This window comes from Callospermophilus lateralis, unplaced genomic scaffold (assembly GCF_048772815.1).
Source record: "Callospermophilus lateralis isolate mCalLat2 unplaced genomic scaffold, mCalLat2.hap1 Scaffold_130, whole genome shotgun sequence".
NCBI lineage: Eukaryota > Metazoa > Chordata > Mammalia > Rodentia > Sciuridae > Callospermophilus > Callospermophilus lateralis.
This window is the reverse complement of record NW_027512473.1, coordinates 1,431,767-1,455,280: the sequence shown is the minus strand read 5'-3', so window position 1 is coordinate 1,455,280 and position 23,514 is coordinate 1,431,767. Positions and strand designations below refer to the sequence as shown.

The window sequence follows — 23,514 nt, the reverse complement described above, 5'->3', positions numbered from 1 at the left end:
ACAATCAGCATGGGCCTATTCAATTCTCTGGCTGCTGGTTTTGTTAGAGAGTACTTATTTATGATATAAAAATACTGTAACTTTTTCTTAGCATCAGTTGGCTTTCGGTGTGATGTCTAATCTCTATGAAAATAGTACTAAGTCTATGATGTGAGGATGGATTGAGCTATTACCTTAAAACTGCTACTTTTGGCAATTTAATGAGGTTTTTCAATTCAACTAAAAATGATTTATCTTAACAGGTAATGTTTTAAGCAGAGTGAGAAGTGGTTTATCATGGTTACTGGTTAAGATCATTGACTAAATCCAAACTCCCTATTTTCAAATATGTGCACTGCCATTTACTTATGGGATGACAATGGAAAAGTTGTTCTTCCTTCTTCTCTTTCTCTCTAGTTTTAGTTTATTTATAAAATGGGATTAAGAGCATCTGTTTCATGAAATGGCATAAAATTTAAATGAGTTTAATTTAGTTATTAACATCTTCTACCTCTGGAATTTTTATGCCTGTTAAATGAGTTATTTTTATACAACTTAAACAATTGATGGGTACTACTAACATAAAATAAAGAATTAAGTGAATAAAATAATGATCAATATTTTAAGAAACATCAGTTGTGTCTTTTTAGTGAAAAGAAACTAATTTCACCTCAGTTTATGTGTGTGTGTGTGTGTGTGTGTGTGTGTGTGTGTGTATGTGTGTTGTCTATACTCTGATTTGGAAGATGTTGACTGTTAGAGCAAATGCAGAAGGTCAGCATGTACAGTTTTACTTTCGGCAGTTAGAACATGTGACAAGTACAATAATCAAATCAAGCAGAGGATGGTAAGTATACCCAGAATAAAACCATTTAAATAATTGCCAATAAGGATCCTTCCCTGATTAGAAATATAAATTATGAAAGAAGGAAATGAGAGGTATAAATGTGAATAAGATGTGGGAGATAGAGATTTGAAAACTTACACAGTTTACATTCAACTCAGAAAATAATTCACATAAAATTGCTTTGAATATACTTTCTCCATAATTTAGTTTTTCCTCATTACCTTTTTAAATATGTTTGCACAAGTATTCAAGTCTTGCAAGATTCAGCTTGTTACTAGAGTTCTGCACCTATCTATTGGGTCACCTTTCCCCTTGTAGAAGCTGCCTGTAACATCCTACAGCAATGTTCCAAAATTCCACTAGTCAAAGCCACCTAGGTCTTCCCATGCCCTAGTGTTTAAACCCAGTTTAGCTGTTCAATAACTCAACTTATTGAACTTGGTTGGCTTTCATCTTTCCAGATTGGCTGGTACCTAATTAGACAATTGAACTCTAACAGATGGTCCATCCATCAGCAGCATAGATAATAGTTTACCATTTTTATAGGAACTTTATGGAGACAAATTTTTTTAGAGTGAAATTAACAGATATCAAACTCTAAAAATGATATTTGCTTGTTGTCTTCTCCACTCTGTTGTCAACTTGACTAGAGTTTTGTAGAAGTGCTGTATATGCCTTTTACTTTAAATAGCAAAATACAAATGATAACATTTAACTTAAACCTCTACATATGCATTAATTCTATACATGTGCATATATACCCATGTGTATATACACAGACATATATGGACATGCGTACATTTAGAATCCCCATATGGAACTTAGGTCACAAAAGTAGAAAATGTAGGCACTAACAGAGAAGAAAAGGACGATGATGAGCCTATGTAAACAACTATGCTCTTATTTTTGCTTTTAAGTGGAACTGGTGGTTTCTTTAGTACATAGCGAAAATTAAATGTGAATTAGAGTGTTTTAAATAGAAAAATAATGGTAACTAAATTCTTATGGCTAGAGGTCAAAATTAGTGTGATTTAATAACTTTAAAAATTGATATTTATTTGATTTTTTGGAGGCAAAACTATCACTTAGTTTTAAGCTTTTGTTTTGCTTCATATTCTTTTAAAATCATATACATTCCAGTGCAACTGAAAAATTATTCATTATTTATCTTTGGACAAGTTTACTTAATATTATTATGTATTCTTTCTTTTCACAAAGTGATAAATAAAATATCTGATAGCATTATTTTTCAAACATAAAAGCCTGAATAAAAAGTAAGATGGGTTATTGAATTACAATTTTATTTTTTTGCTTTAATGCTACATTTAAACTCTAAAAGGGGATGAGATGCTTGGCATTTCATAATGATTAAACAGGTTGAAATAATAAAGCATTTTCTTTCCACTAAATTAAACAATATCTCATGATTTTATCTTTTAGAGAAAGTGTGGGATCTGCAGTTTCTTTAAGCTTCAGCGTATTAGAACTTTGAGATGCAGATCAAGCAAATATTCCATAAAGCATAATACTGCAGGGGGAATGTTTGTATATTCTACACACTTAAGAATGTATGGTCCCTGTTTTCCATTTCTCTTTATTGCATATGAATTATGTATTTCCCTAGGGGTTTTCAATTTACAATGTCCTAAAGAGGAAATAGAAAACATGTAATTTGGAATAACATTTTTATATGCAGAGTTGTTGTTTTTTGATATGTTCCAAATTCAGAAGGATATTTATAACTGCTCTTAATATCATAACATTATCAATTTCTATTTTCAGCTGATGAAAATACAAAATTGATTTTGCTTGGCAAATTCATCCATAGATAAGTTTGTAATTTCATAAGAACTTATTAACTTAGAGGGATTAATACTCTTTTCCTTTAACTCCTTCATGAATAATTTTATAGAAAATATTTAAGATGAATTTGAAACACAGTGTCTAGTATATTTCTTAAGAAGCCTGAAAACTAGAATTACTATTTTCTTTTTTTATTTTAGCTTGTACTATTAGAATAGAAGAAAAAAATAGGTACCCATCTATAATGTAACTAAAGCTAATGATCATAATTGACATTTGTGTTCTGCTTCACTGTTTATCCAGTATTTCATAAGCCTGATTTTTCTTTCATTATCACCATATTAAGACATAGTTACTTTTATAATATTTTTATGAATAAAGCTCAGACTTATGAGATATTAGACTTCAACATTTGTGACTATGACAGTGATTGGGAATATTGATGTCCAGCCGAAAACATCTTTATCAGTTTTCCCTCTTACAGCAAAATTTCTGTAAAGCATATTGTATACATGAAAGTTTGATATAAAATGAGATGTGAAGAAAAAGCATATATAGATAGCCTCTTTAAATAATTTTGGGGCTTTTGTTTTTGTACTAGAGATTGAACCCACGGGTGCTCTACCACTAGGCTGCCTCCCCAACACTTTGTACATTTGATTTTGTGACAGGGCTTCAGTTTCATATTTTTAACCTAGAAAATGTATGGATTTTTAACTGATAAATATCAAGTATAACCAATATTCTTAAATGTTTCACATACATAGTTCCTTATTACAATTACAATTTTTTGCGGTGCTAGGGATCAAACTTATGATTACATTTTTATTAAAGTGATTTTCATAGGCTTCTTTTATGCTTCTTTGTTCTAATACATAGTCTGACCTCTTATACCCTAATAGTGACATAAGCTGTCTAAATGATTACCTGATTGCTTCCTTTACCATTTATACTATTTTCCTTAAAATTTGTGCTCTTGGGGCTTCCTATAAAACATTTTTTTTAAATAGGCTCTTGGGCATTATTTTCTTTCACCTGTCATTTCTGATAAGACTAGAAAAAAAGTAGGTACAAATTATGTACATTTAATTATAAAATCGTTTAGCTAGTAAACTAAATAAGTCATGTTTTATTTTAATATACATTGTATCCTCTATGTGCTCTGATTTGTATATTGATTAACTGAATTTAGGGTCTGATACCACAGGGAAATGTTTTTAAGCTTTAATGAGCATCAGATCTATGAAACAGATTATGGGATACCACACATTCTGGTTCTGTTGATCTGCACAAGGTCTAAGAATTTTCTTCCTAATAAGTCCATAGGTGATGGTGATGCTAATGTTTGGAGGACAGCACTTTGAGAGATCCATTACTATAACATATTCTAATGTTCTTTCTTGTTGTTGTTCTGGGGATTGAACCCAAGGCCTTGCATATACTAGTCAAGTACTCTACCACCTACCTGCACCCCTGTTGGGTATTCCAATCTAGATGAAAGGGCAATGTCAAAATCCACTCTTAGGATATATTTAAAAGTGAATAGAGAATTTTTTATAGTCTTCTTTTTGTCTGTGGTTTAACAAAGCAGCATGATTGTTTATGTTAATACAAAAAAGAATCTAACTTAATTTACATAAATTTGTTTGATGATTAATTTTCTTCTCACTAGAAGAATATTGTTAGACACATGCACATTTAATACTGCATATACTTTGCCTAAAGTATTTTTGTCTGTTAATAGAACAATATAAGGAATTTGTCCATTTTATATCAATATCCACACAAACTATGGCATATTTCTCAATTCATATTTATTTAACCAGGATTATGAATATTATGGTTTAATGTTATTGTCACAGATTAAACCAGGATGTGTTAAATATATACATTTACATGTAATCCTGAAAAATAAACATTGATCATTATGAACTTTTTTTAAACTACGTAGTTCCCAAATCAAACTAACTCTGTGATAAGTAATATGATTTTTATATTTATGCCTACTCTCAATGTGTTTATTTTTTTCTTATTATTTAGGGACCTCCTGGTTTACCTGGTCTCAAAGGAGATCCTGGCTCCAAGGGTGAGAAGGTAAGAATTTTTTTAAAGTGTGTTGTTATACTTTTGATGTACTAATAGCAGAAGTCATTACTTTTGCAGATTAAAACCTCTCAAAAGGAAATTTTGAAAGATAGCTTTGTCATTCTAACCATGAAAAGCTACAACTCTCAGCTTCCCAGATGTGTTTATAGAAGAGAATGTATGCAAAGTAATGGTGGAAAACGAACCAGAATCCAGTGTTGCATCTTCTCAGTGTGCCCTTTTAGAAACCATATGGAGAAAGCATATGGTTGTACTAAAATAACTGTTCACAAGATAAGCAGATGGAATACCAAAATGACCACTTTTATGTTTTGAAACATAAAAATAATTTAAACTAGAAATATCTTTCAAGTAGTAATCCGATCTCCAAGAATTTATACTGTGTTGCACTAAGTAGAGAAAACAAGCTTGTTTTTTTGAATGGCATTAATATTGTTTAGATTATTTTTAAATCTCCAGATGTTTTCTTAAAACTGCAAAGTCTCTGGAGAATAGAAAACATTTCATATTAAATTAGATGCTCATTAAAATAATGAGTTTTCCGTTGTTTATATCATCAATATTACTTATTGATATTGTTTTTAAGCTGAATGATCCTTACATGAAACATCAAAGATATTTTTAGAAAACATTCAGTTTCGTAACATACCAAACCCCTAACAAAGGTTGCACTTAATGTTAAGTAGTAAAAATCCTGTTAAGCAAGAAGAGAGGGAAGATCTTTACATTCCATTTAGAAAGGTTATTTAAATGTATTTTATATACATTTAAAATTTTTATTTCATGAATTTAATGTGCAAATATTTTATGACTAGAGTTTACTAATGGCTCTAATTTATGTACTACTAAATTTTTCCCCCCTCTTCCAAAGGGCCATCCTGGTTAAATTGGCTTGATAGGTCCTCCAGGAGAGCAAGGGGAGAAGGGTGACAGAGGACTCCCTGGAACTCAAGGGTCTCTAGGAGCAAAGGGGGATGGGGTGAGTAAAAGCATGAATGCTTCTTTCTCTCTTCCAATCGTACACACACACACACTTCATATATTTCTTTAAACATGACCAAAGAAGTACTTTAGAGCATATTTATTGGAGTTTATTTTAATCAGTGGTATTTTCAAATGATGTTGATTTGACATTAAAGTAAATACATTAAAATGTGAATTATTAAAACCATAACAATCATAGTTTAGTATTTGCACAACCATGTTTTGAATCCTCATCACATGCAAGTTTATTCTGAGTGCTGCAGGGATATAAAATATATATGTACATAACCTTCATACTATAGATATTTATCTAGTATCTCAATATCTATAGACAGTACACCAGGTGGAAAAATTCAGATTACTTTATAAAAGTTATTTCTTAGCTTCACAATGGAAAATTTTAGGCTGTTCTTAGGGGATTTTTAATCTCTACTTTTTGGAATGTGTGTTTTTATGCAAAGAATGGAAATGGAATTGCTGAGGAAAACTCATTAAATCAGATCATTCTCCCTCTAGGGAATTCCAGGTCCCGCTGGTCCCATAGGCCCACCTGGTCCCCCAGGCTTACCTGTAAGTACTGCACAAAGCAATCTTATAAGTCACAGTTAAGTTACGAGTATAACAAAAAGGTACAAATGCTCTAGATTTTTAATCTGTGCTTTTGTCTGCATTTTCTAGGGTCCTCAAGGTCCCAAGGGTAACAAAGGCTCCTCTGTAAGTGCTTCTCCCTTTGACATTTTAATTTTTGAGTGAAGTCCATTAAATTACTTTGTTCTCCTACTTATATTCACTCTTTTTCTAACAGGGACCCGCTGGCCAGAAAGGTGACAGTGGTCTTCCAGGGCCTCCTGGACCTCCGGTAAGTGCATGTTGACAAGAATGATGTTCTGATAACTTACATCTGGAGACTGGCAGTGACTTGTTTGCAACTATAAAATGGATGAAAACTATGTACTGTCCAAGGTTCTGACTTTATAACAAATGTAACAATGTCAACTAAGTAATAAAGTCTACATGCCAAGACCTATGAACTGATTTGACTCTTTAAATAGAGGAAACCTTAATTACATATTATAATAATCTTTATTTTTTTCAAAAGAATCATGATTTTTATCATACTTTAATGAATCCAATTAATTGTATGCCACAAAGGAACATTTACCTGACTTTAGGAATAAAGATAAAAGTTCAGATGCTGGGCATTGTTTCTCTGTATCATGTAATGATAGTAATAGAAACAAAAATAATAACTACCATTTATAAGTACTTATATTAACCAGACTTAAACACTACTAAAAGGTAGAATTGCAATATATAAGTATGGGAAAGAATACTTAATCTTCTTTCCTGAGTTAAAATGTTTCCAATTACATGTTTACTAGTTTTCTAAGACTACCCTGACAGCATACCAGAAGACTGAGTGGCTATAAAAACAGAATGTATTATCTCACAGTTCTGGAGGGTAGGAGTCCTAATCAAGGGGCCAATAGGGTTGTTTTCTTCTGAGAGCCCTGAGGAAGGATCTGTTCTGAATCTCCTTTATATTGTCTTCCCTCTGTGTGTGTCTCTGTGTTCAAATGTTCCATCTTTATAATAATGTCAGACATGTTGTATTAGGGTCCACCCTAATGACCTCATCTTAACTCCTGCATCTCCCATGACCCTATTTGAAAATACGATCAAATTTCTGAGGTATTAAGAGTTATAAATTCAACATAGAAGTTATTCCAATGTTCACTTTAACCTATAACATTGTGGATTAAATATTTGGTGTGGTTCTACTTTTACATAAACATAAATTGAAGTCTGATTACTTTTAAGTGTTAATTTATAAAGATATAAGTAATACATAATGAAGCACACTAATATTCTGTTTCAGAATATAAATTTTTGTGAAATGTAATACATTTTATTAGATAGTGTAAGAGCTTTAAAATGTTGCTCTAATCTGTAGAGACATTTTCAGGGGAGGGGAGGCAGTGGGTACTAGAGATTGAGGGGGGTGCACTTAATTATTCAGCTACATCCCCAACCCATTTTTTATTTTTTGTTTTGAGACAGGGTCTTGCTAAGTTGCTTAAGGCCTCACTAAATTGCTGAGTCTAGCCTAAAACTTGCAATACTCCTGTCTCAGGCTTCTAATTTTCTGGGATTACCAGTGTGAGCCACTGCGTCCAGCTGAGACTTTAAAATATAGTTCTAGAAATAGTGTGTCAATGAGGACTACTCAGAAAATCAGAGAGTAACATACATAACATGTTAATAGAAAACTATGCTACAATATGTACATAAAGTGCCAGAAATCTGACTTGTGCACCTACCTCCATATTTCCACCAGATAATTTTTAAAAGAAATTACAAAATTTACATATATACATATATATGTGTATTTATTCATATGATTTTTTTCATGTATCATTTTGCAACTATAGAAAAGCTAAACCAACTGTAATTTCTTATAAGCTGGAAGAATATTTTTTACTTTATGGAACACTCACATATTTTATACCCACTTTGTCTTCTTTATAGGGTCCACCTGGTGAAGTCATTCAGCCTTTACCAATCTTGTCACCCAAAAAAATGAGAAGACATACTGAAAGCATGCAAGCAGATATAGGCGATAATATTCTTGATTACTCCGATGGAATGGAGGAAATATTTGGTTCCCTCAATTCCCTAAAGCAAGACATTGAGCATATGAAGTTTCCAATGGGTACTCAGACCAATCCCGCCCGAACTTGCAAAGACCTGCAACTCAGCCACCCTGACTTCCCAGATGGTATGTTAATAATACATGACAAAACAAATGTACTGAGTTGCTAAGTTACTGAAGTGCATTGTGAGCTCGTTAATTCTAATTAAATGTTTAATATACTCTCTAAATAAAACTAGAGCAAACAATTACTAATTCTACTCTTGTAGACAGAAAAAGTCATTTATATTGCGTAATTCAAGGTCTTCTTTGGAAAATCTTTGTCTGTTAAATAAGGTTTTCATTGAACTGTGACAAGATGATTTTTGGATAATGATTGCTCACACAAATGCACTTTGCCTTATAAATAACTCAGAATGGGTATTATGTATGCATACATATGTTCATATCACCATACAATTGTTACTAAGTTACTTTATATTAAAATGATTAATATAGTACATTAAGACAATCACATTAATATTAATTAATATTTGCATGAATTTGATCAAGTACTTTACACTAACATGGATAATCTGAATATGATTAAATAGCATAACATGAACATTTGATCTATCAGTTTAGCAAAATTTGATGAACAGAATATTTAAGGATTGGGATAACTTGCAACAAAAATTTTTCTTTCATTGATCCACAATTATCTAGTAGAACTATTCATATTTTGCTTAATAATTATAATCAGGATATTTTCTTTTGCCTAGAGCTTGGAAAAACCTATACATATCTATTTTTCTGAGAAGGAAAAGTTCAGCTATGCTTAGATAGTTGATTAAAGTCATAAGTACTTAACTAACAAAGGGGTAGATATTTATGATTAATAAATCTTCCCATCGATACTGAAATACTTTACCTCCCTTTACTTCTAAGAAAATACTGCTTTTCAATATCATCAAATAATGAATTTAATAAATTAGATCTAAATAACACAGTGAAGATAGGAAAGTCTAAATTAATTCATTTATAGCCACTATAAAGGAAAAATATCATAAAATCTTACTTTCTTAAGCATAGCCAATTAAAACTAAAACACAGCTAGTAGTTAAGGATTCTGTGCAAATTGATAATTCAGGGTCTTCCAATTTGTGTTTATTTAAATGAAAAATACACGTTTAGATCTGTGATTTATAAAGAGATTCTTACTTTTAACTGGCATTATGTACACAAAGGATTTAAATAATTTGGCTTGAGCCTGTGCTAGAAAATTTTCCCTTCTATTCACAAATTAAAATATACTTGACCAATCAACGAATTTCCACTGAAGTTTTTATGACATTTAAATGAGAATACAGAGAATACAGCTACATAATATACATAATTCTTATACTTTAGATCTCAATGAATAAAGTAATCATACAAAATTGAAAATTAAATGTAAAAGATGGCAGCATGTACTGAATTTGAAAGCACATATGATTTAGAACCAGAGAATTTTAAAAAGTATTATAAAATTTAAGAGTGGTAATCCCACTGTGGGCTGTAGTTTCCAATAATTTCTCTGTGATAACTAGCTTCATTACTTTTAAGTGTGACATCAAAGTACGGTTAATTAATTAATTCTTGAATACTGCCAGGTGCTGTTTTTCATACACACATTCATAGGTGAACAGAAAAAATAATGTTCTTGACCTATTTATTATCTAATGGTAGAGATAGAAAAACGAAAAGTATTAGTAAGAGCATATTATGGATAGTTATATGAAAAGTGGGTATTTATTTATGTAGGGGATGAATCCATCTTGTATAAACTCAATATTAATATTGTGGATATGACATTTAAGCTGAAACTTTAATATAGACAGTCACACTAAGAATCAAAAGAATATTCCAGGCAGAAGATGCGGCACATTTGCAAAGCTTTGAAGAGAAGATTTTGATGTTTTTATGAAATTAAAAGAAGGCGATTGTAGCTGAACAATAGTGAGCAAATTGAAAATGATTTAAAGTGTTTTTGGAAGAAAGTAAAATGAATTCAAGAGAGCTGGTTAAGAAGCTCTGGGACTACTCTGGACAAGAGGTGACGGAGGCTTCATTTAGAGATATGGCAGTAGAAATGATATATGGGTAAATTGGAGATAAATTGAACATAGGATCTACAGGATATTGATCCATTTATTAAACAAAGATATCTGAATAATTAAGCTATTAACATTATTTGAAAGACTATTTAATAAAAATGTTAATTCCATAAAGCAAAATAAATTTTTTCCCATATAATTCAAACAATATATTCTTTAAAAACATTAAAATATCAAAGACAGCATAGTTAGCTCTGTTGATAAAATCTTAGATAGGATTTTTGTTCTCTTGTATATTTTTTCTGAGAATTTCAATTTGTTTCAGATATGTATGTATTAGTAGTGTAATTGTAAAAAGTATGAATGTTTTTGTTACCTGATAAACAGTAGAAGCTATTAACTATTAGAGTACTTCCACTGTTTTCATATAGTAGAAGATAAACATTGAATGAAGTTGGAGTTTTGAGAGTTCCAGTACTAAGCTAAGCTACCAGAGCTTTTAAAATTATAAGTTCAAATTCGTTGTATTCACATAATTCAAATTCACATTTAAAATTAAGTTTAGAGCATGATGTGATAGGAAGAAAGCAAAGTAATTGTCACCTGTTTATCAATTTTGTCTCCTAATAATTCTTGTTAACAAAAACCATTCTGTCAATTATTCAAAGAATAACTTTATGTTACTCCTAATCTTGACCATCTTTATTCACCTAATGCTAAAATATTAATCATGATTATTCACATGAAAAAATTCGCTTGACCACATTGCATTAATGGCATTAATAGCAGGTCACATTTAAATATATAATGCAGTTCTCCTTCCTAGGATCAACATTTACTACAAGAAGTTTTTGTGTAAAATAAGGTGAAGGTATGATTTCTGTGGCTAAATAGGTACTCCATTGTTACAGATAAATAAATTAGGTCAAAATGGATTATCACACTCACATTTCTGAAACAAAGTACTACATAGTAGATTTGGATTCAACTAGATCTGATTCCATTATACATGTAATTTATTACACATGGATTCACAGGATGTTATTATTTGAAGAGGTAACAGATTAATACCTAAAAGTGATTGGTATGATAAGACCAAAAAAAATATTTCAGATATGGTTCCTTTACAAAGAGTTGAGGCAAAAAAGAAAAGGTCACTCCAGCTAATCAAGTATATACCCTAATATGCCTAAAAGCATAAAAGTAACGAGATCTATGAATATTGACTTTCCTTATTTCTCTTTTTAATAAAATTTGATTCTCATACATTTGATATTGTTAATGAACTTGTGTATGACCTGCTTTTTCCTACTTTCTAGGTGAATATTGGATTGATCCTAACCAAGGTTGCTCAGGAGATTCCTTCAAAGTTTATTGTAATTTCACATCTGGCGGTGAGACTTGCCTTTATCCAGACAAAAAATCTGAGGGAGTAAGTACCAATCTGTTTTAGTGGCGAATGTTGACAGTTCCTGCCATGTTTTTGCAATATTGAACTAAACAGGAAAATTATACTGCCATATTTTCATTTATCTGCTTTTCTTACAGGGTAATTAGAGCATTTCATTTGCATAAACATGAATAAGGCACCCAAGTGATGCATAGAGTTAACAAATACTTCTTTCCTTTATTTTTTGCCCAGATGTATTCTTTAGGCACCTGCTTGCTCTCTAAAATTCTATGGTTTTTCCATGACACATCACAGCTGAATCTCAAATTTTAGTACATATATAGTATTCTTCTGCCCAATTATCACATGGTAACACTCACAGCTGCATATTATACTCAAAATGAAAAATTTCATAAAGAATTTTTCTTTTACATGCTTTTCACCTAATAGTATCAATGTACTTGAGTTACGTCTTTAAAGCTACATGCAGATCATTAACAGAATCAGAGATTTTCATTAGCATAAGTGCATTTTCCAAACAATTTCTTTAGAAAATGACACAGGCTCCTAGAGGTAAAGGAACTCCATAAGACAAAGCAAATAATTTTATGTGTGATTGATCTTTTTAGGAGAATATTTAAGTTGGTAACATCAGAATGATATATTATGGTCAGGAGACAAAGCAACTTCCATCTTCCAACACAACTTATCACATGGCAAGGCATAATACACCTCCTCTAGCCCCCAAAATAATCCATGGCAAAGGAAAATGCTGCCCCTCACACTGATTATTCAGATTTTCTAATGATAAAGCCTTATAAACTCATAATTTACTGATCTTTACTTAATAATAAATGCAGATCTACAAGGGATTCTTTATATTCCCAGAAGAAATGATTAGTCTTACTTTCTACCAATGACTTTTCTGGGACAGCTCACCCTTAGTTACTGGAGAAATGTTTTCAGAATGCTTCCTTTGATACACAGTGCTGTTCCTTGTCTTTTGGGGTTGATGCTGGCTGGCATTTGGAGGATTTCTTTTGTGAGAGATTACCCGAGAGTTCTAATGATGTCCCCTACAGCTCTTAGTCTGCCTTTACCAAGTTATCTCTCCCCATTTATTTTTAAACCACTGAAGAGATCATGAAAAAAATGATTCAATATTTATTACATGCAATTCATAGGATCTAGCTCAAATGTTGCTCTTTATCTCATTTTATGTATATTTCAAAAGCTCTTTAGTTTCTTAATCTTACTAAAATTTACCCATATAGACAAAAAAATTATCATTTATAATATTTGCCTAACTTTTAATTTTCCTGTTCCTTTACAATAGGTAAGACTTTCATCATGGCCAAAGGAGAAACCAGGAAGTTGGTTTAGTGAATTTAAGAGAGGAAAATTGGTATGTTATTACCTCAGCATGAAATGGTTTATTTCAAATTCCATAAGCCGAGCTTAAATTATATAGATCTTGTGTTCTCCAATTTGCTCCACCTAGCATCTCTTATACCACTATGGTATCCTAAAGCAATTTAATTTGTTTTTGTATCAAAATAGATGGAAGTACTAAATTTCAAGTTCAAGACAAAGTTATCATAAAATGAATTTTGCTAAAAATATCAGCAAAAGTATTTAATATCCATTTAATATCTTTGATTATCACTATTTCATTTCCTATTTGCTTGATCCCTAGTTTATTCTTTGGTTTTCATTTCATGAAGAACTTTTAGCATGTACAATTATTTTTTCTGATTGTTACCTTTGGGAATATACTGAACAAACCTACCTTTTATTTGTATTGTAAGCCAAATTTACATATTTCCATACAATTACCAGTTTCCCTTAAAAATTTTGTAAAGATATTTTAAGATTGTGTCTTAGACTAAATTCATATTAAAAGTCATTTAAAATATGTGTTTAAATTACTTTAATTAGGAGTTAACCAAATTGAAGTGTTTCCCACTTATCCAAATAATTATTCAATCAATTAATATTTTTTAAAAATGCTACTATTTTCCACTGATGAAAATTCGTACATTTATCATTACTATATAAACATACATATTAATGACTTATAATTTCCTAGTTTAGTATTCAGGCTAGATATTATGCATCCAAGCTACATTCTTATTTGTGTATGAGTGTAAAATATACACAAGTAGAACCCTGTGTGTGTTTGTTTTGTGAAGCTTTATTTTCCTTAGAGTTCATTGCCAAAGTAAATTTTTCCCCTAAACTCACGAGGCTCCTCAATATCTCTCTGTTAATCAGTAAGGAATAGATAAAGTTTTTATAAGAAGAAAAGTCAGATCAGTGCTTTTGTATTGCCTTCATGTATAAATCACAGTGAATTTGTAATGTTTTTTAAATTTAGGTTTATACATTTCTCTTAAGCTCAGTGATCTCCATTATGCCCAACAAAAATTTTGTGAAGATGACATAAGACAAGTCTTAATAATTTACATTTAAAACTATTTTTCTGCTATAAATACAAAATAGTATTGACTCAACAAATATTAATTCCTATTGTCTCTGCCATTAAGCTGGGTGCTGGTGATAAAACAGTGAAAAAAAGCATATATATAAAATCTGAGAATGAACTGAAACTCTGCTTTGAAAATTAGAAGACCAAAACACCTTGGAAGACTATAGCCCCCAAATAAAAAGTACAGGAGCATGATCAAAGAACAAAACCAGTTAACCTTTGCATCACACTGAGATTCCTTGGTTTTCATTGTTTCATTATTTTACAATTTAAAAAAAAAAAGATATGAAATATACTGAAGTATTTCTTCAAAGCAGAATCATTTTTATTTTTCTGGCAGTGTTTTCTGATTGGGAAACAATAGACATTGTGATTTTGTCAAGGATAAGCAGTGGTTAGATAGAGTAAGTGAGTTGTAGATAGAGACCTGAGTTCATAAAATCCTGTCTCTGGGTCTTGTAACCCTCAATTCTCACTTTTTCTCAGTGGGTTACAAAAGGGCTGTGGATTCATCTACATCCTTCCAGCATCAAAGTTCACTGTCAACAGTGATTTATTTTTTCATAGCATAAAAGAGAAAAAGAGTCTTTATGTGTCTTTTTATTCTTTTATTCCCAGCTTTCATATTTAGATGATGAAGGCAATACCATTAACATGGTGCAAATGACATTCCTGAAACTTCTCACTGCTTCTGCTCGGCAAAATTTCACCTATAACTGTCATCAGTCGGCTGCCTGGTATGATGTGTCATCAGGAAGTTATGCAAAGCACTTGGGTTCCTGGGATCAAATGATGAGGAGATGTCCTATGATAACAACCCTTACATCAAAGCACTGCATGATGGCTGTGCGGTGAGTGAAATCTCTGCTTGTCTTCTTCACAGATCAGAGGCAGCCTCTAACAGCCTCACTTTAATTCTAAGCCAGATTTCTCTCAATGGCTGTCAGTTATTAATAAGATTTGATGCTTAACATTGACATATTAAAATACAGAGTTTTCAAAACCACTAATGTTCACACACAGATATGCACACATGCAGACACTCTGAAATACACAAAGATACATTTTTGAAGACATAACAGAAGGTAATCTTAGATAGGTGCTTTTTAATTGTCACTGTGTTAACAGCAACTTAGGAAACTACTATCATTTTTGTTATCTTTATTCTCTGGAACCAATGTTCATGCACATGGGAATTCCATATAATAGCAATTTGCTTTGACTAAGTGTTGATGACTGAAGAGATAGCACAATTGCAAAATAAGAGCACCCATGATTTCAACAGAATGAGTGGGGTACAAGTAGAACAAGAAAGAGAACACAAATCAGGTTATAGATGCACAAGTCCTGGAAAGCATTCTAAATAGTAGTATATTATTAATATTTATAAAAATTAGCATATGGAAGTAGAAATGTTTCAACTTTTGTTATGATTTTATACTGTATTTGACAAGAGAATTTGACCATCTATATCTTAATTATAATTAAAATAATAAGGATGTACTACTTATATTATGGGATCTAGTACCAGCATCAATTTTTATATTAAATTGTATTTATCAACTTAATTAGTTTTAAATGTGCAGTATGTTGGATGATCATAGTTGAGTTACTACAATTAAATATTAAGCATTATTGTTAATATTCAAAATTTAAAACTGAATGTGATCCTCCACTCATAATAGCAAAAAGTTATCACACAATTTTTGGCAAATTTTGGATTTATTCTCTTCTTTCTTATCTTCTAGCCTCCTTTCAGAAGCTTAGGAAAATAACATGTGTTTTAGCAATATTAAATTATCATGTAATTTTTAATTTGTGCTTAATTTTACAGTCCAGAAAAGGCTATGAAAAGATTGTAATTGAAATCAACACACTGAAAATCGATCAAGTACCTATCATTGATGTAATGATCAATGCCTTTGGTGATCAGAATCAAAAATTTGGATTTGAAGTTGGTCCAGTTTGCTTTCTTGGCTAAGATTAAGATGAAGAACCAATGAAACCAACAGAAAATATACCTTGGTGCCAGCAATCCATTTCATGCCACATGCAAGTTTTGAATAAGGATGGTATAGAGTACAAATTGCTACATATACTTGTACCATTTAGGAAATACTGATGCCCTTGAGGGGGCAGAATCATGTGAAAAAAGCTTTGAAAATCATAAAGAAATAAGGTAGTGTGGCTGAGATGGAAACAGGGCTGATTCTTAATTCTCGACCCTCATCTCTCCTTTTCCTATTTGGATTTCTTTGGTGCTGTAGAAAAAAAAAACAAAAATATATATTCATAAAAAAATATGGTGCTCATTCCCGTCCATCAAGGATATGCTAAAACAGTGTGTTTAATAAATTGTAATTATTTTATGTACAGTTCCATACTGTTATCTATATGTCCATTTCCAAAACTTGCACGTGTCTCAGAATCCCATCTGACTCTAATATTATGACAATTGTGGAACTATGATGGCAATAAATATTTGTATTACAAAAAATAAAGTTGCAATTTCTGATGTCTCTATTTCCCTTTCTTTGATTAATAATAAAATGCCTTTGTATATATTGATGTTGAAGAGTTCAATTATTTGATGTCGCTGACAAATTTCTCAGAGGGCAAAACCTGGAAGACTTTTGGGAGCACACTCCAATCAACTCTCTGCCGACAGTAACTTTAATGAATTTCAGCCAAAAATATCATGCATTTGGATGTTTTACTCAATGCTATACCTCAAACTATTTCTTCTCAGAATCCAGGATTTCACAGGATACTTGTATATATGGAAAACAATCAAGTTTATATTTTTGAACAGGAAAATATGTATGAGAAATATTTTAACAAATTGATGCCTCCATCAAGCAAACAATCTTATGTACATTTTTTTCTCTATCTCATTGTTTCGGTGTGCTTCAAAAAAGCAGGTTTAAAGATGGAAACTAAGCAATTATTTATGAATTTGTGCAATGTTAGATTTTTAATCAGTCAACTTCTTGAATTTGATTTCAAGTTGCATATTATAAAAGTATCAAATATTATTTTACCTGCCCAACTGATACCATTTCTTAACTTTCAAGACATCATCCATCATTTGACCAACCTGATAGCTAAATAATACATGGGTGGACTGTTTTAAGCCATACTTATTCAAGACAATTGAAACATAATTTTCACTAAGGTATTTTCTTTCAGGTAGCTTGAAACAGCAATAAAATTTAAAAATTACAAACTGAACTTTGTATCTATTTTTAAGTAATATATGTAAGTCTTGAAAATAAATGTTTTATTATTTCTTATATGAAGTGTAAAATTAATTGATACCAGATTCCACTGGAACATTTTCAACTGATAATTTATCATGAAAGAACATACCTGTAATATTGAAATTAAAACGTGAACATTTGTCATTCAGAATTTATTTTATTTTTGAAATTAAGTTTGTAAATGTCCTTTCAAGAAGGGAGTTTTGAATCACATAAATAAACTCAAGTCTTGTCTACCTGGATTGGTCATTCTCTTTTTTTAAATAGGTTCCAAATCATCCTGGCTTTTCGTTCTCTTTCTTGACCATCCAGATTAGAATACTTTTGCACATTTGAATAAGCATATTAACCTTCAGAGACAAGTGATTTAAGTATTGTAAAATACTAAATACTACACAAAATACTTTAATACTACACTCAAGATAGATTGTACTTAAAATTTCAAACTTTTTTCTTGTAAATAAACATTTTACAAAGCCTCAAAAATGCCTTTTCATTCAGCATTATTATAAATGCCTCCCAAACATTTAATTTGAAATAGTCTCCAATTCATACATAAAGTATTTATTTTTGTAGGAGGAGCCTATACACCAAACACTGAAAGCATAGCAACAATAGAATATTTTGCAGATTAGCTTGTATCAGAGATGCATTCTTATTTGTCTATTTAAGCAAAAGAGCCTTAAGTTTGGCACAAACAGAGAATGAATAGATAACTGAATGTCTTAGGCTTTTCTATTCTTTTTTTGTATGGATCTGATCCTCTGCATAATGTCAGATTTTCTTTCTCTCCCCTATGATTGATTTAATCTGGACAAAAAAAAGTTCAGTTGACTAGAAAAGCACATTAGATGACATTTTAGTAGTAGCTTAGCCTACTTAAGTTATTCATGTGAAAAATACAGAGAACGGTATTAACCTTACAGGCAGAGATGGATCATGGACCTGATTCATATAAAATTTGATATAAATTTAAGAAAAATATTAAAAATACAAAATATAACATGAATGAACCAATATTACAACAAACTATAATCTTTTAAAAATGACCCATAACAAACAATATTGGGAACACAACATTATTAGCTTTCTGATCTACTGATGTGGTAATTGTATCTTATATTTTTTGCTGCAATCTCTTTACCTCTTCACAGAAGAATTTTATAATTTAATTTCTAAAATAAGTTTGTCTAACATGTTAGACCAAAATAATTTTTTTTAGTAATAGCTTTGCAATATTTTAGTTTCACATCTTGTTATTGGGAAGTGTTATAAAAGATCATTTCAAGATTTATGTAAAGCTCTTTCTTTCATATATGCACTATAAAACTCATGAAAGTTAACCAGACCAGATTCTGGTTCTGTACATTTTAAAGTTTGTCTTGCCTCTGCTGACAATTAAATTCATCTGTTGTATACCAAAAGGCATGCAAGCCATGGCACAAACTTTGCCTTCATATCATTTTGGTTATCACGACATGTGATGATTACTCTAGAAAACTATTCCTACACTAGGATTGCAGGCATTGCTTATACATAAAATTAACTGCAAGTCAAATTATTATACCCCATATATTACATGAACCCCCAAAAAACAAATCCCTTTTTGAATTACCTCCTCACTATTTCCTTCCACACTATCCAATATAAGGCAGGTTAGCAAAGAGAAGTTGGGGTAAAGAGGGAATGTTCTTAATCGATCATGGTCAAAGTATTTGACATTGGCAAATGTTACCAATTATATGATCATTTGAGCATATTTTTAGGAGGCTTTTCAATGTCTTAAATGGTGCCCAAGCATGAGAATTATACTGAAGCTTGGGTTTTATTGATTTCATATTAATCTGCATGCTGGATAATTGCAAAACATATGAGTTAATTAAGGGCCTTGTTCTTATAAGAGATAAATATTGGCTGCTACTGCTCCAGATTTCTTATAGCTACTATTATCACCACAGTATAAGATCCTTTCTAAGATGTAGCTAATAACACAAGTGCTGCCCACTTCACAGAACTATTATAATGATCTAATGTTTGTAAAGTAAAACCCATACAAATTGCATGAACACAGAGGCCCAAATTTTCACACCCTCATATACAATCTTCACAAAGAATTAACAAATAATACACATGGCACAAGTCTTTTTACATCCAGGAAAACCAAATTCACCAGACATAGTTTCTCGTGTGTGTGTGTGTGTGTGTGTGTGTGTGTGTGTGTGTACTAGAACATGTTTTGCTCTTAGAAGGATGAGTATAAGGATGTCTCAATTTTTATATTTTCCTATTCCCCTCTCCCTGTATTGGCTGCATGATTAACCAATATCTAGTGTGGCTGCAGCCCAGAGGTTCATAGATTGCAGGAAGATTTACAATAAAGTATTTTGCAGAAAGTTATCCTGCATGCTGCATTCCCAAGTTCAGCAATCAGTACCTAGCAACCCCTGCAGGATTCTCACTTATTTTCATTCAAGTAAATCCATCAGTCAAATATTTATAAGGAGATTGGTTAGGGGGGAAAAAGTAGGAGAAAACAGTTATGGACCCATGGTTAACTCTGCCCTACAAAAACCAAAAATTGAAGTTATTTCAGAAATATTTCACATTCCTAAAACTGGGACTTATTTTATAGTAACCTCATAATGGCATTTCTGCCTAAAAACCATTTATATGAAGTTATGTAGAAACACAGATTCCTACTTTACAGAACCTCTGTATGTCTATAAAGAAATAAAGATGTAGTTCTTCCTTTCCATAATGCAAAAAAGATTTTACTTTTATCAAACTAACAAGTATATCCTATGTCATAGTGGCAGGTCTTATTTCAGTGCCAACCTAAGGCCTAAGATGAGTCAATTAGCATGTCAATTACACTACCTTATGAGGGTCTTGTTGTGAGTAAAATGCTTGACTGCCATTTGTTGGCTCACAGAAGAGAATGGTTATTTTGGTTTCAAAAGAAAATTCATATGAAAAGTCAGAAACGTCTCTGTCTCTTATCAACCCTATGTGGGATGTCCACACTTTAAATTTAAGGGAGCAATTGAGTTCACTAAGAATTTTATTTGCAGGTCCCTCAGGTTAGCATAGGGCAAGGTATATATAGCGAATTTCTGAACAAGTTTTGGCATCTCATCTATTGTAGGATAATAAAATATGTTTGTAAATCTTTTAATAAGCATTCCCTTAATAGTTCACATTCTGTAAGGTAAAATTTATTTTTAAAATCTGCACTGTAGATTTATGTAACTTTTAAGTTTCTTATCTGTTAGGGACAGACAGATGAGGATAGTGGGGACACAGGTTAAGAGAATAATTCTATAAAATCAGCCCCACTGTGCTGACTCCCACATGTTTTCTTTTTCAAGAAGCAATTTACCTGCAGTCCTGCCTGGCCTAAGTGGACAGGGTATGTCAGATTTCTCAGCAAACTACCTTCTATCTGAAGAAGAAATGGAGCCCCAAAATAACAAAGTTGATGAGTGGAAACTAAGTTAACCTGAAGGGGAAGACTGTTTTCTAACCAGATCCTGAAACTCTGGTAGATAAGAATAGTTCCTTCTAACCATAAAATCTATAAAAATGTATGGTTAAGAATCCAGTTGGAACTAATAAACATGAGCCCAGGTGATCTAAAGTTGCCATCACAGTTGGGGCTTAAAAGTCTGGTGTCATCTTTCTGGCAGTCAAAAGTTAAGAGGTGGACCTAGGGGGGGACTCTCTAGAAATTTCTCTGGGATCCCAATCAAAGTAGGCACAGGTAGGCACAGTAGCACATACCTGTAATCCCAGTGGCTCAGGAGGCTATGGCAGGAGGCTCACAAGTTCAAAGCCAGCCTCAGCAAAAAGCAAGACACTAAGCAACCCAGTGAAACCCTGTCTTTAAATAAAATACAAAATAGGGCTGGGGATTGGCTCAGTGGTTGAGTGCCCTGAGTTCAATCCCCAGTACCAAACAAAAACAAAAACTGGAGTGCAGGAGAGGCATACTGTCCTGAAAGTTCCCATGCTCTTCCTTAAAAATGTCCTATTTCCCATTTCCTGTCCCTTCCATAAACTCATTCATGTTGCTCTGAGCCACATGTCTGAAATCTTTCTGACCTGTTCGCAAGAATCAGGACTTGAAGCAGCTCTCCACATTGTCTTGGTTTCTAGAAAAAGCATCTATAATAATCTACTTAGAAAGAAACTGGGGGAATTTGTTAGATAATACTATCTAGTTATCTTCTCATTACCCTAGATGCTTTTATATCACTATTGAAAGAAATAATAGGAAGAAAATAGTAACAAATTTTTTTTAAAAAACCTTTAAAAGTCTTAGTTATTTAAGTGAAAGTGGAAAAGTGATATAAATAGCTTTTTTTGGTTAAATAATTGAAAGCCTTTTTTAAGTAAGATTTTACGTAAATATTTTTCTCAAGACATAGTCATGGAACATCAATACCAGAAAACATGAGGGTATTTAATCATTAATAAATCAATAGCCAAGTATAGGATGTAGCCCCACCATAAGTACAGGTTTCATTAAAAAATAAAGAAAACCAGCCAACTTAACAAAAGAATTTTGATATCAGTTTTTACCCTATATCCTTATTTGCATCTAATAGAAAAGACAAATTCATCATATCTAAAAAAATAATAATAATATTAAGTTTCTGATGAAAGATTCAAGGACCTGAAAGACCAGCATAAAAAGCTGGTATGTAAGTGTACTTCCAGAAGAAGCTGGTCAGCCTCAATATTTATAGAGATTAGATATGTGTGGAGAAGGAAAGCCCCTTTACATAAGAAATCTATGAGAGAATTCCAGAAGCATACATAATTTGACATGAAGAGGACAAGAAGTCTGATGTTGTGTCATGCAGTGGAGAAAAGAGCATCGTTTGTGGCTAAGGGTTAGGTTTAGGTTAAAAGGATTGAAATTTAAACAAGGGAGCCTGGTTATATGCATAAGATAACAAACAGTGTTGGTTTCTGAGAAGTGCAAAGTCCCAATGGAGTTAAATTGACAGATTATCCATACTAGGTACTCTATGGTGAGTGGATCTGAGAGATGAGTCAGCTAAAGAAGACCAAGACGGAGTGCCAAGGAGTGGCTTCAGAAATTCAAGTGAGTAGCAATACAGATTTGGATTGTAGTAATAATAACTGTATGATTTAGCATGAAGGAACAAGCGTAAATCGATTTAGGAGGAAAAAAATGACTATTTTTTTATTGCTCAAAAATATTCCAGAGTCATTCACTGGATATATCTTACAATAAGTTACAGTTTCCTAGCCTTAAAAAAAAAAAAAAAAAAAAAAAAAAAAAAAAAACATCGATATGGAAAATAAACCATATCTTTATTAAACTCTGAAGAGTCTAAAAGAGTGTCTATGAAATATATTAGATTGAATCAACTCGGTTGGCTTTTTGTCTCAAGTTTTTTCTCATATAGTATTGCAGCGTTATACACAAAAAGAACTTGCCATTGCTAAAATAATGTAGGTTCTAGTATTATGAACAAACGCCTGTCCCACATGTAAATAAAATTTTGTGTATATTATCAACCATGGAAGAGATTCAATAAATTATAGTTATATATTCTTGCCCGTTGATGCTGAATTTTCATAAGTAAAAATAAACACATAAAATAATTAGATGGGAAGTCTTAGGAATAATTTACTCAATGGATATGAAAAATAGTATCTAGGTAGAGAAAGATGAGCGCAATGGACCTACTCAATAAACATTACAATACACAAATGAAGAAATTACATCTGTGACTCTGTTGCCTGCCCTTCCAGTCAACCTTATTATAAGTAGATAGTAACTGCCTCTATTTTCTTAGCCACTGTTTACTCTTCAAGTATAATGATTTCAACTGCTATATTTTGAAAATATTCAACATTAAAGGCAATAGTGTTTTCACTAATCTAAAGTGCATTT

At 31.7% G+C, this 23,514-nt stretch overlaps 1 protein-coding gene across 1 annotated transcript in view; it reads left to right on the top strand.

Annotated features, from left to right (window-relative positions):
- LOC143640173 (uncharacterized) overlaps positions 1–16,306 on the top strand; it is an 83,018-nt gene extending 66,712 nt beyond the window's left edge. Inside the window, 11 exon segments of the mRNA XM_077108073.1 lie at positions 4,670–4,723; positions 5,607–5,714; positions 6,236–6,289; positions 6,398–6,433; positions 6,525–6,578; positions 8,249–8,498; positions 11,767–11,879; positions 13,174–13,242; positions 14,944–15,085; positions 15,088–15,176; positions 16,160–16,306. Coding sequence (XP_076964188.1) covers positions 4,670–4,723; positions 5,607–5,714; positions 6,236–6,289; positions 6,398–6,433; positions 6,525–6,578; positions 8,249–8,498; positions 11,767–11,879; positions 13,174–13,242; positions 14,944–15,085; positions 15,088–15,176; positions 16,160–16,306 — 1,116 coding nt within the window.
- Positions 16,307–23,514: the final 7,208 nt, after the last annotated feature.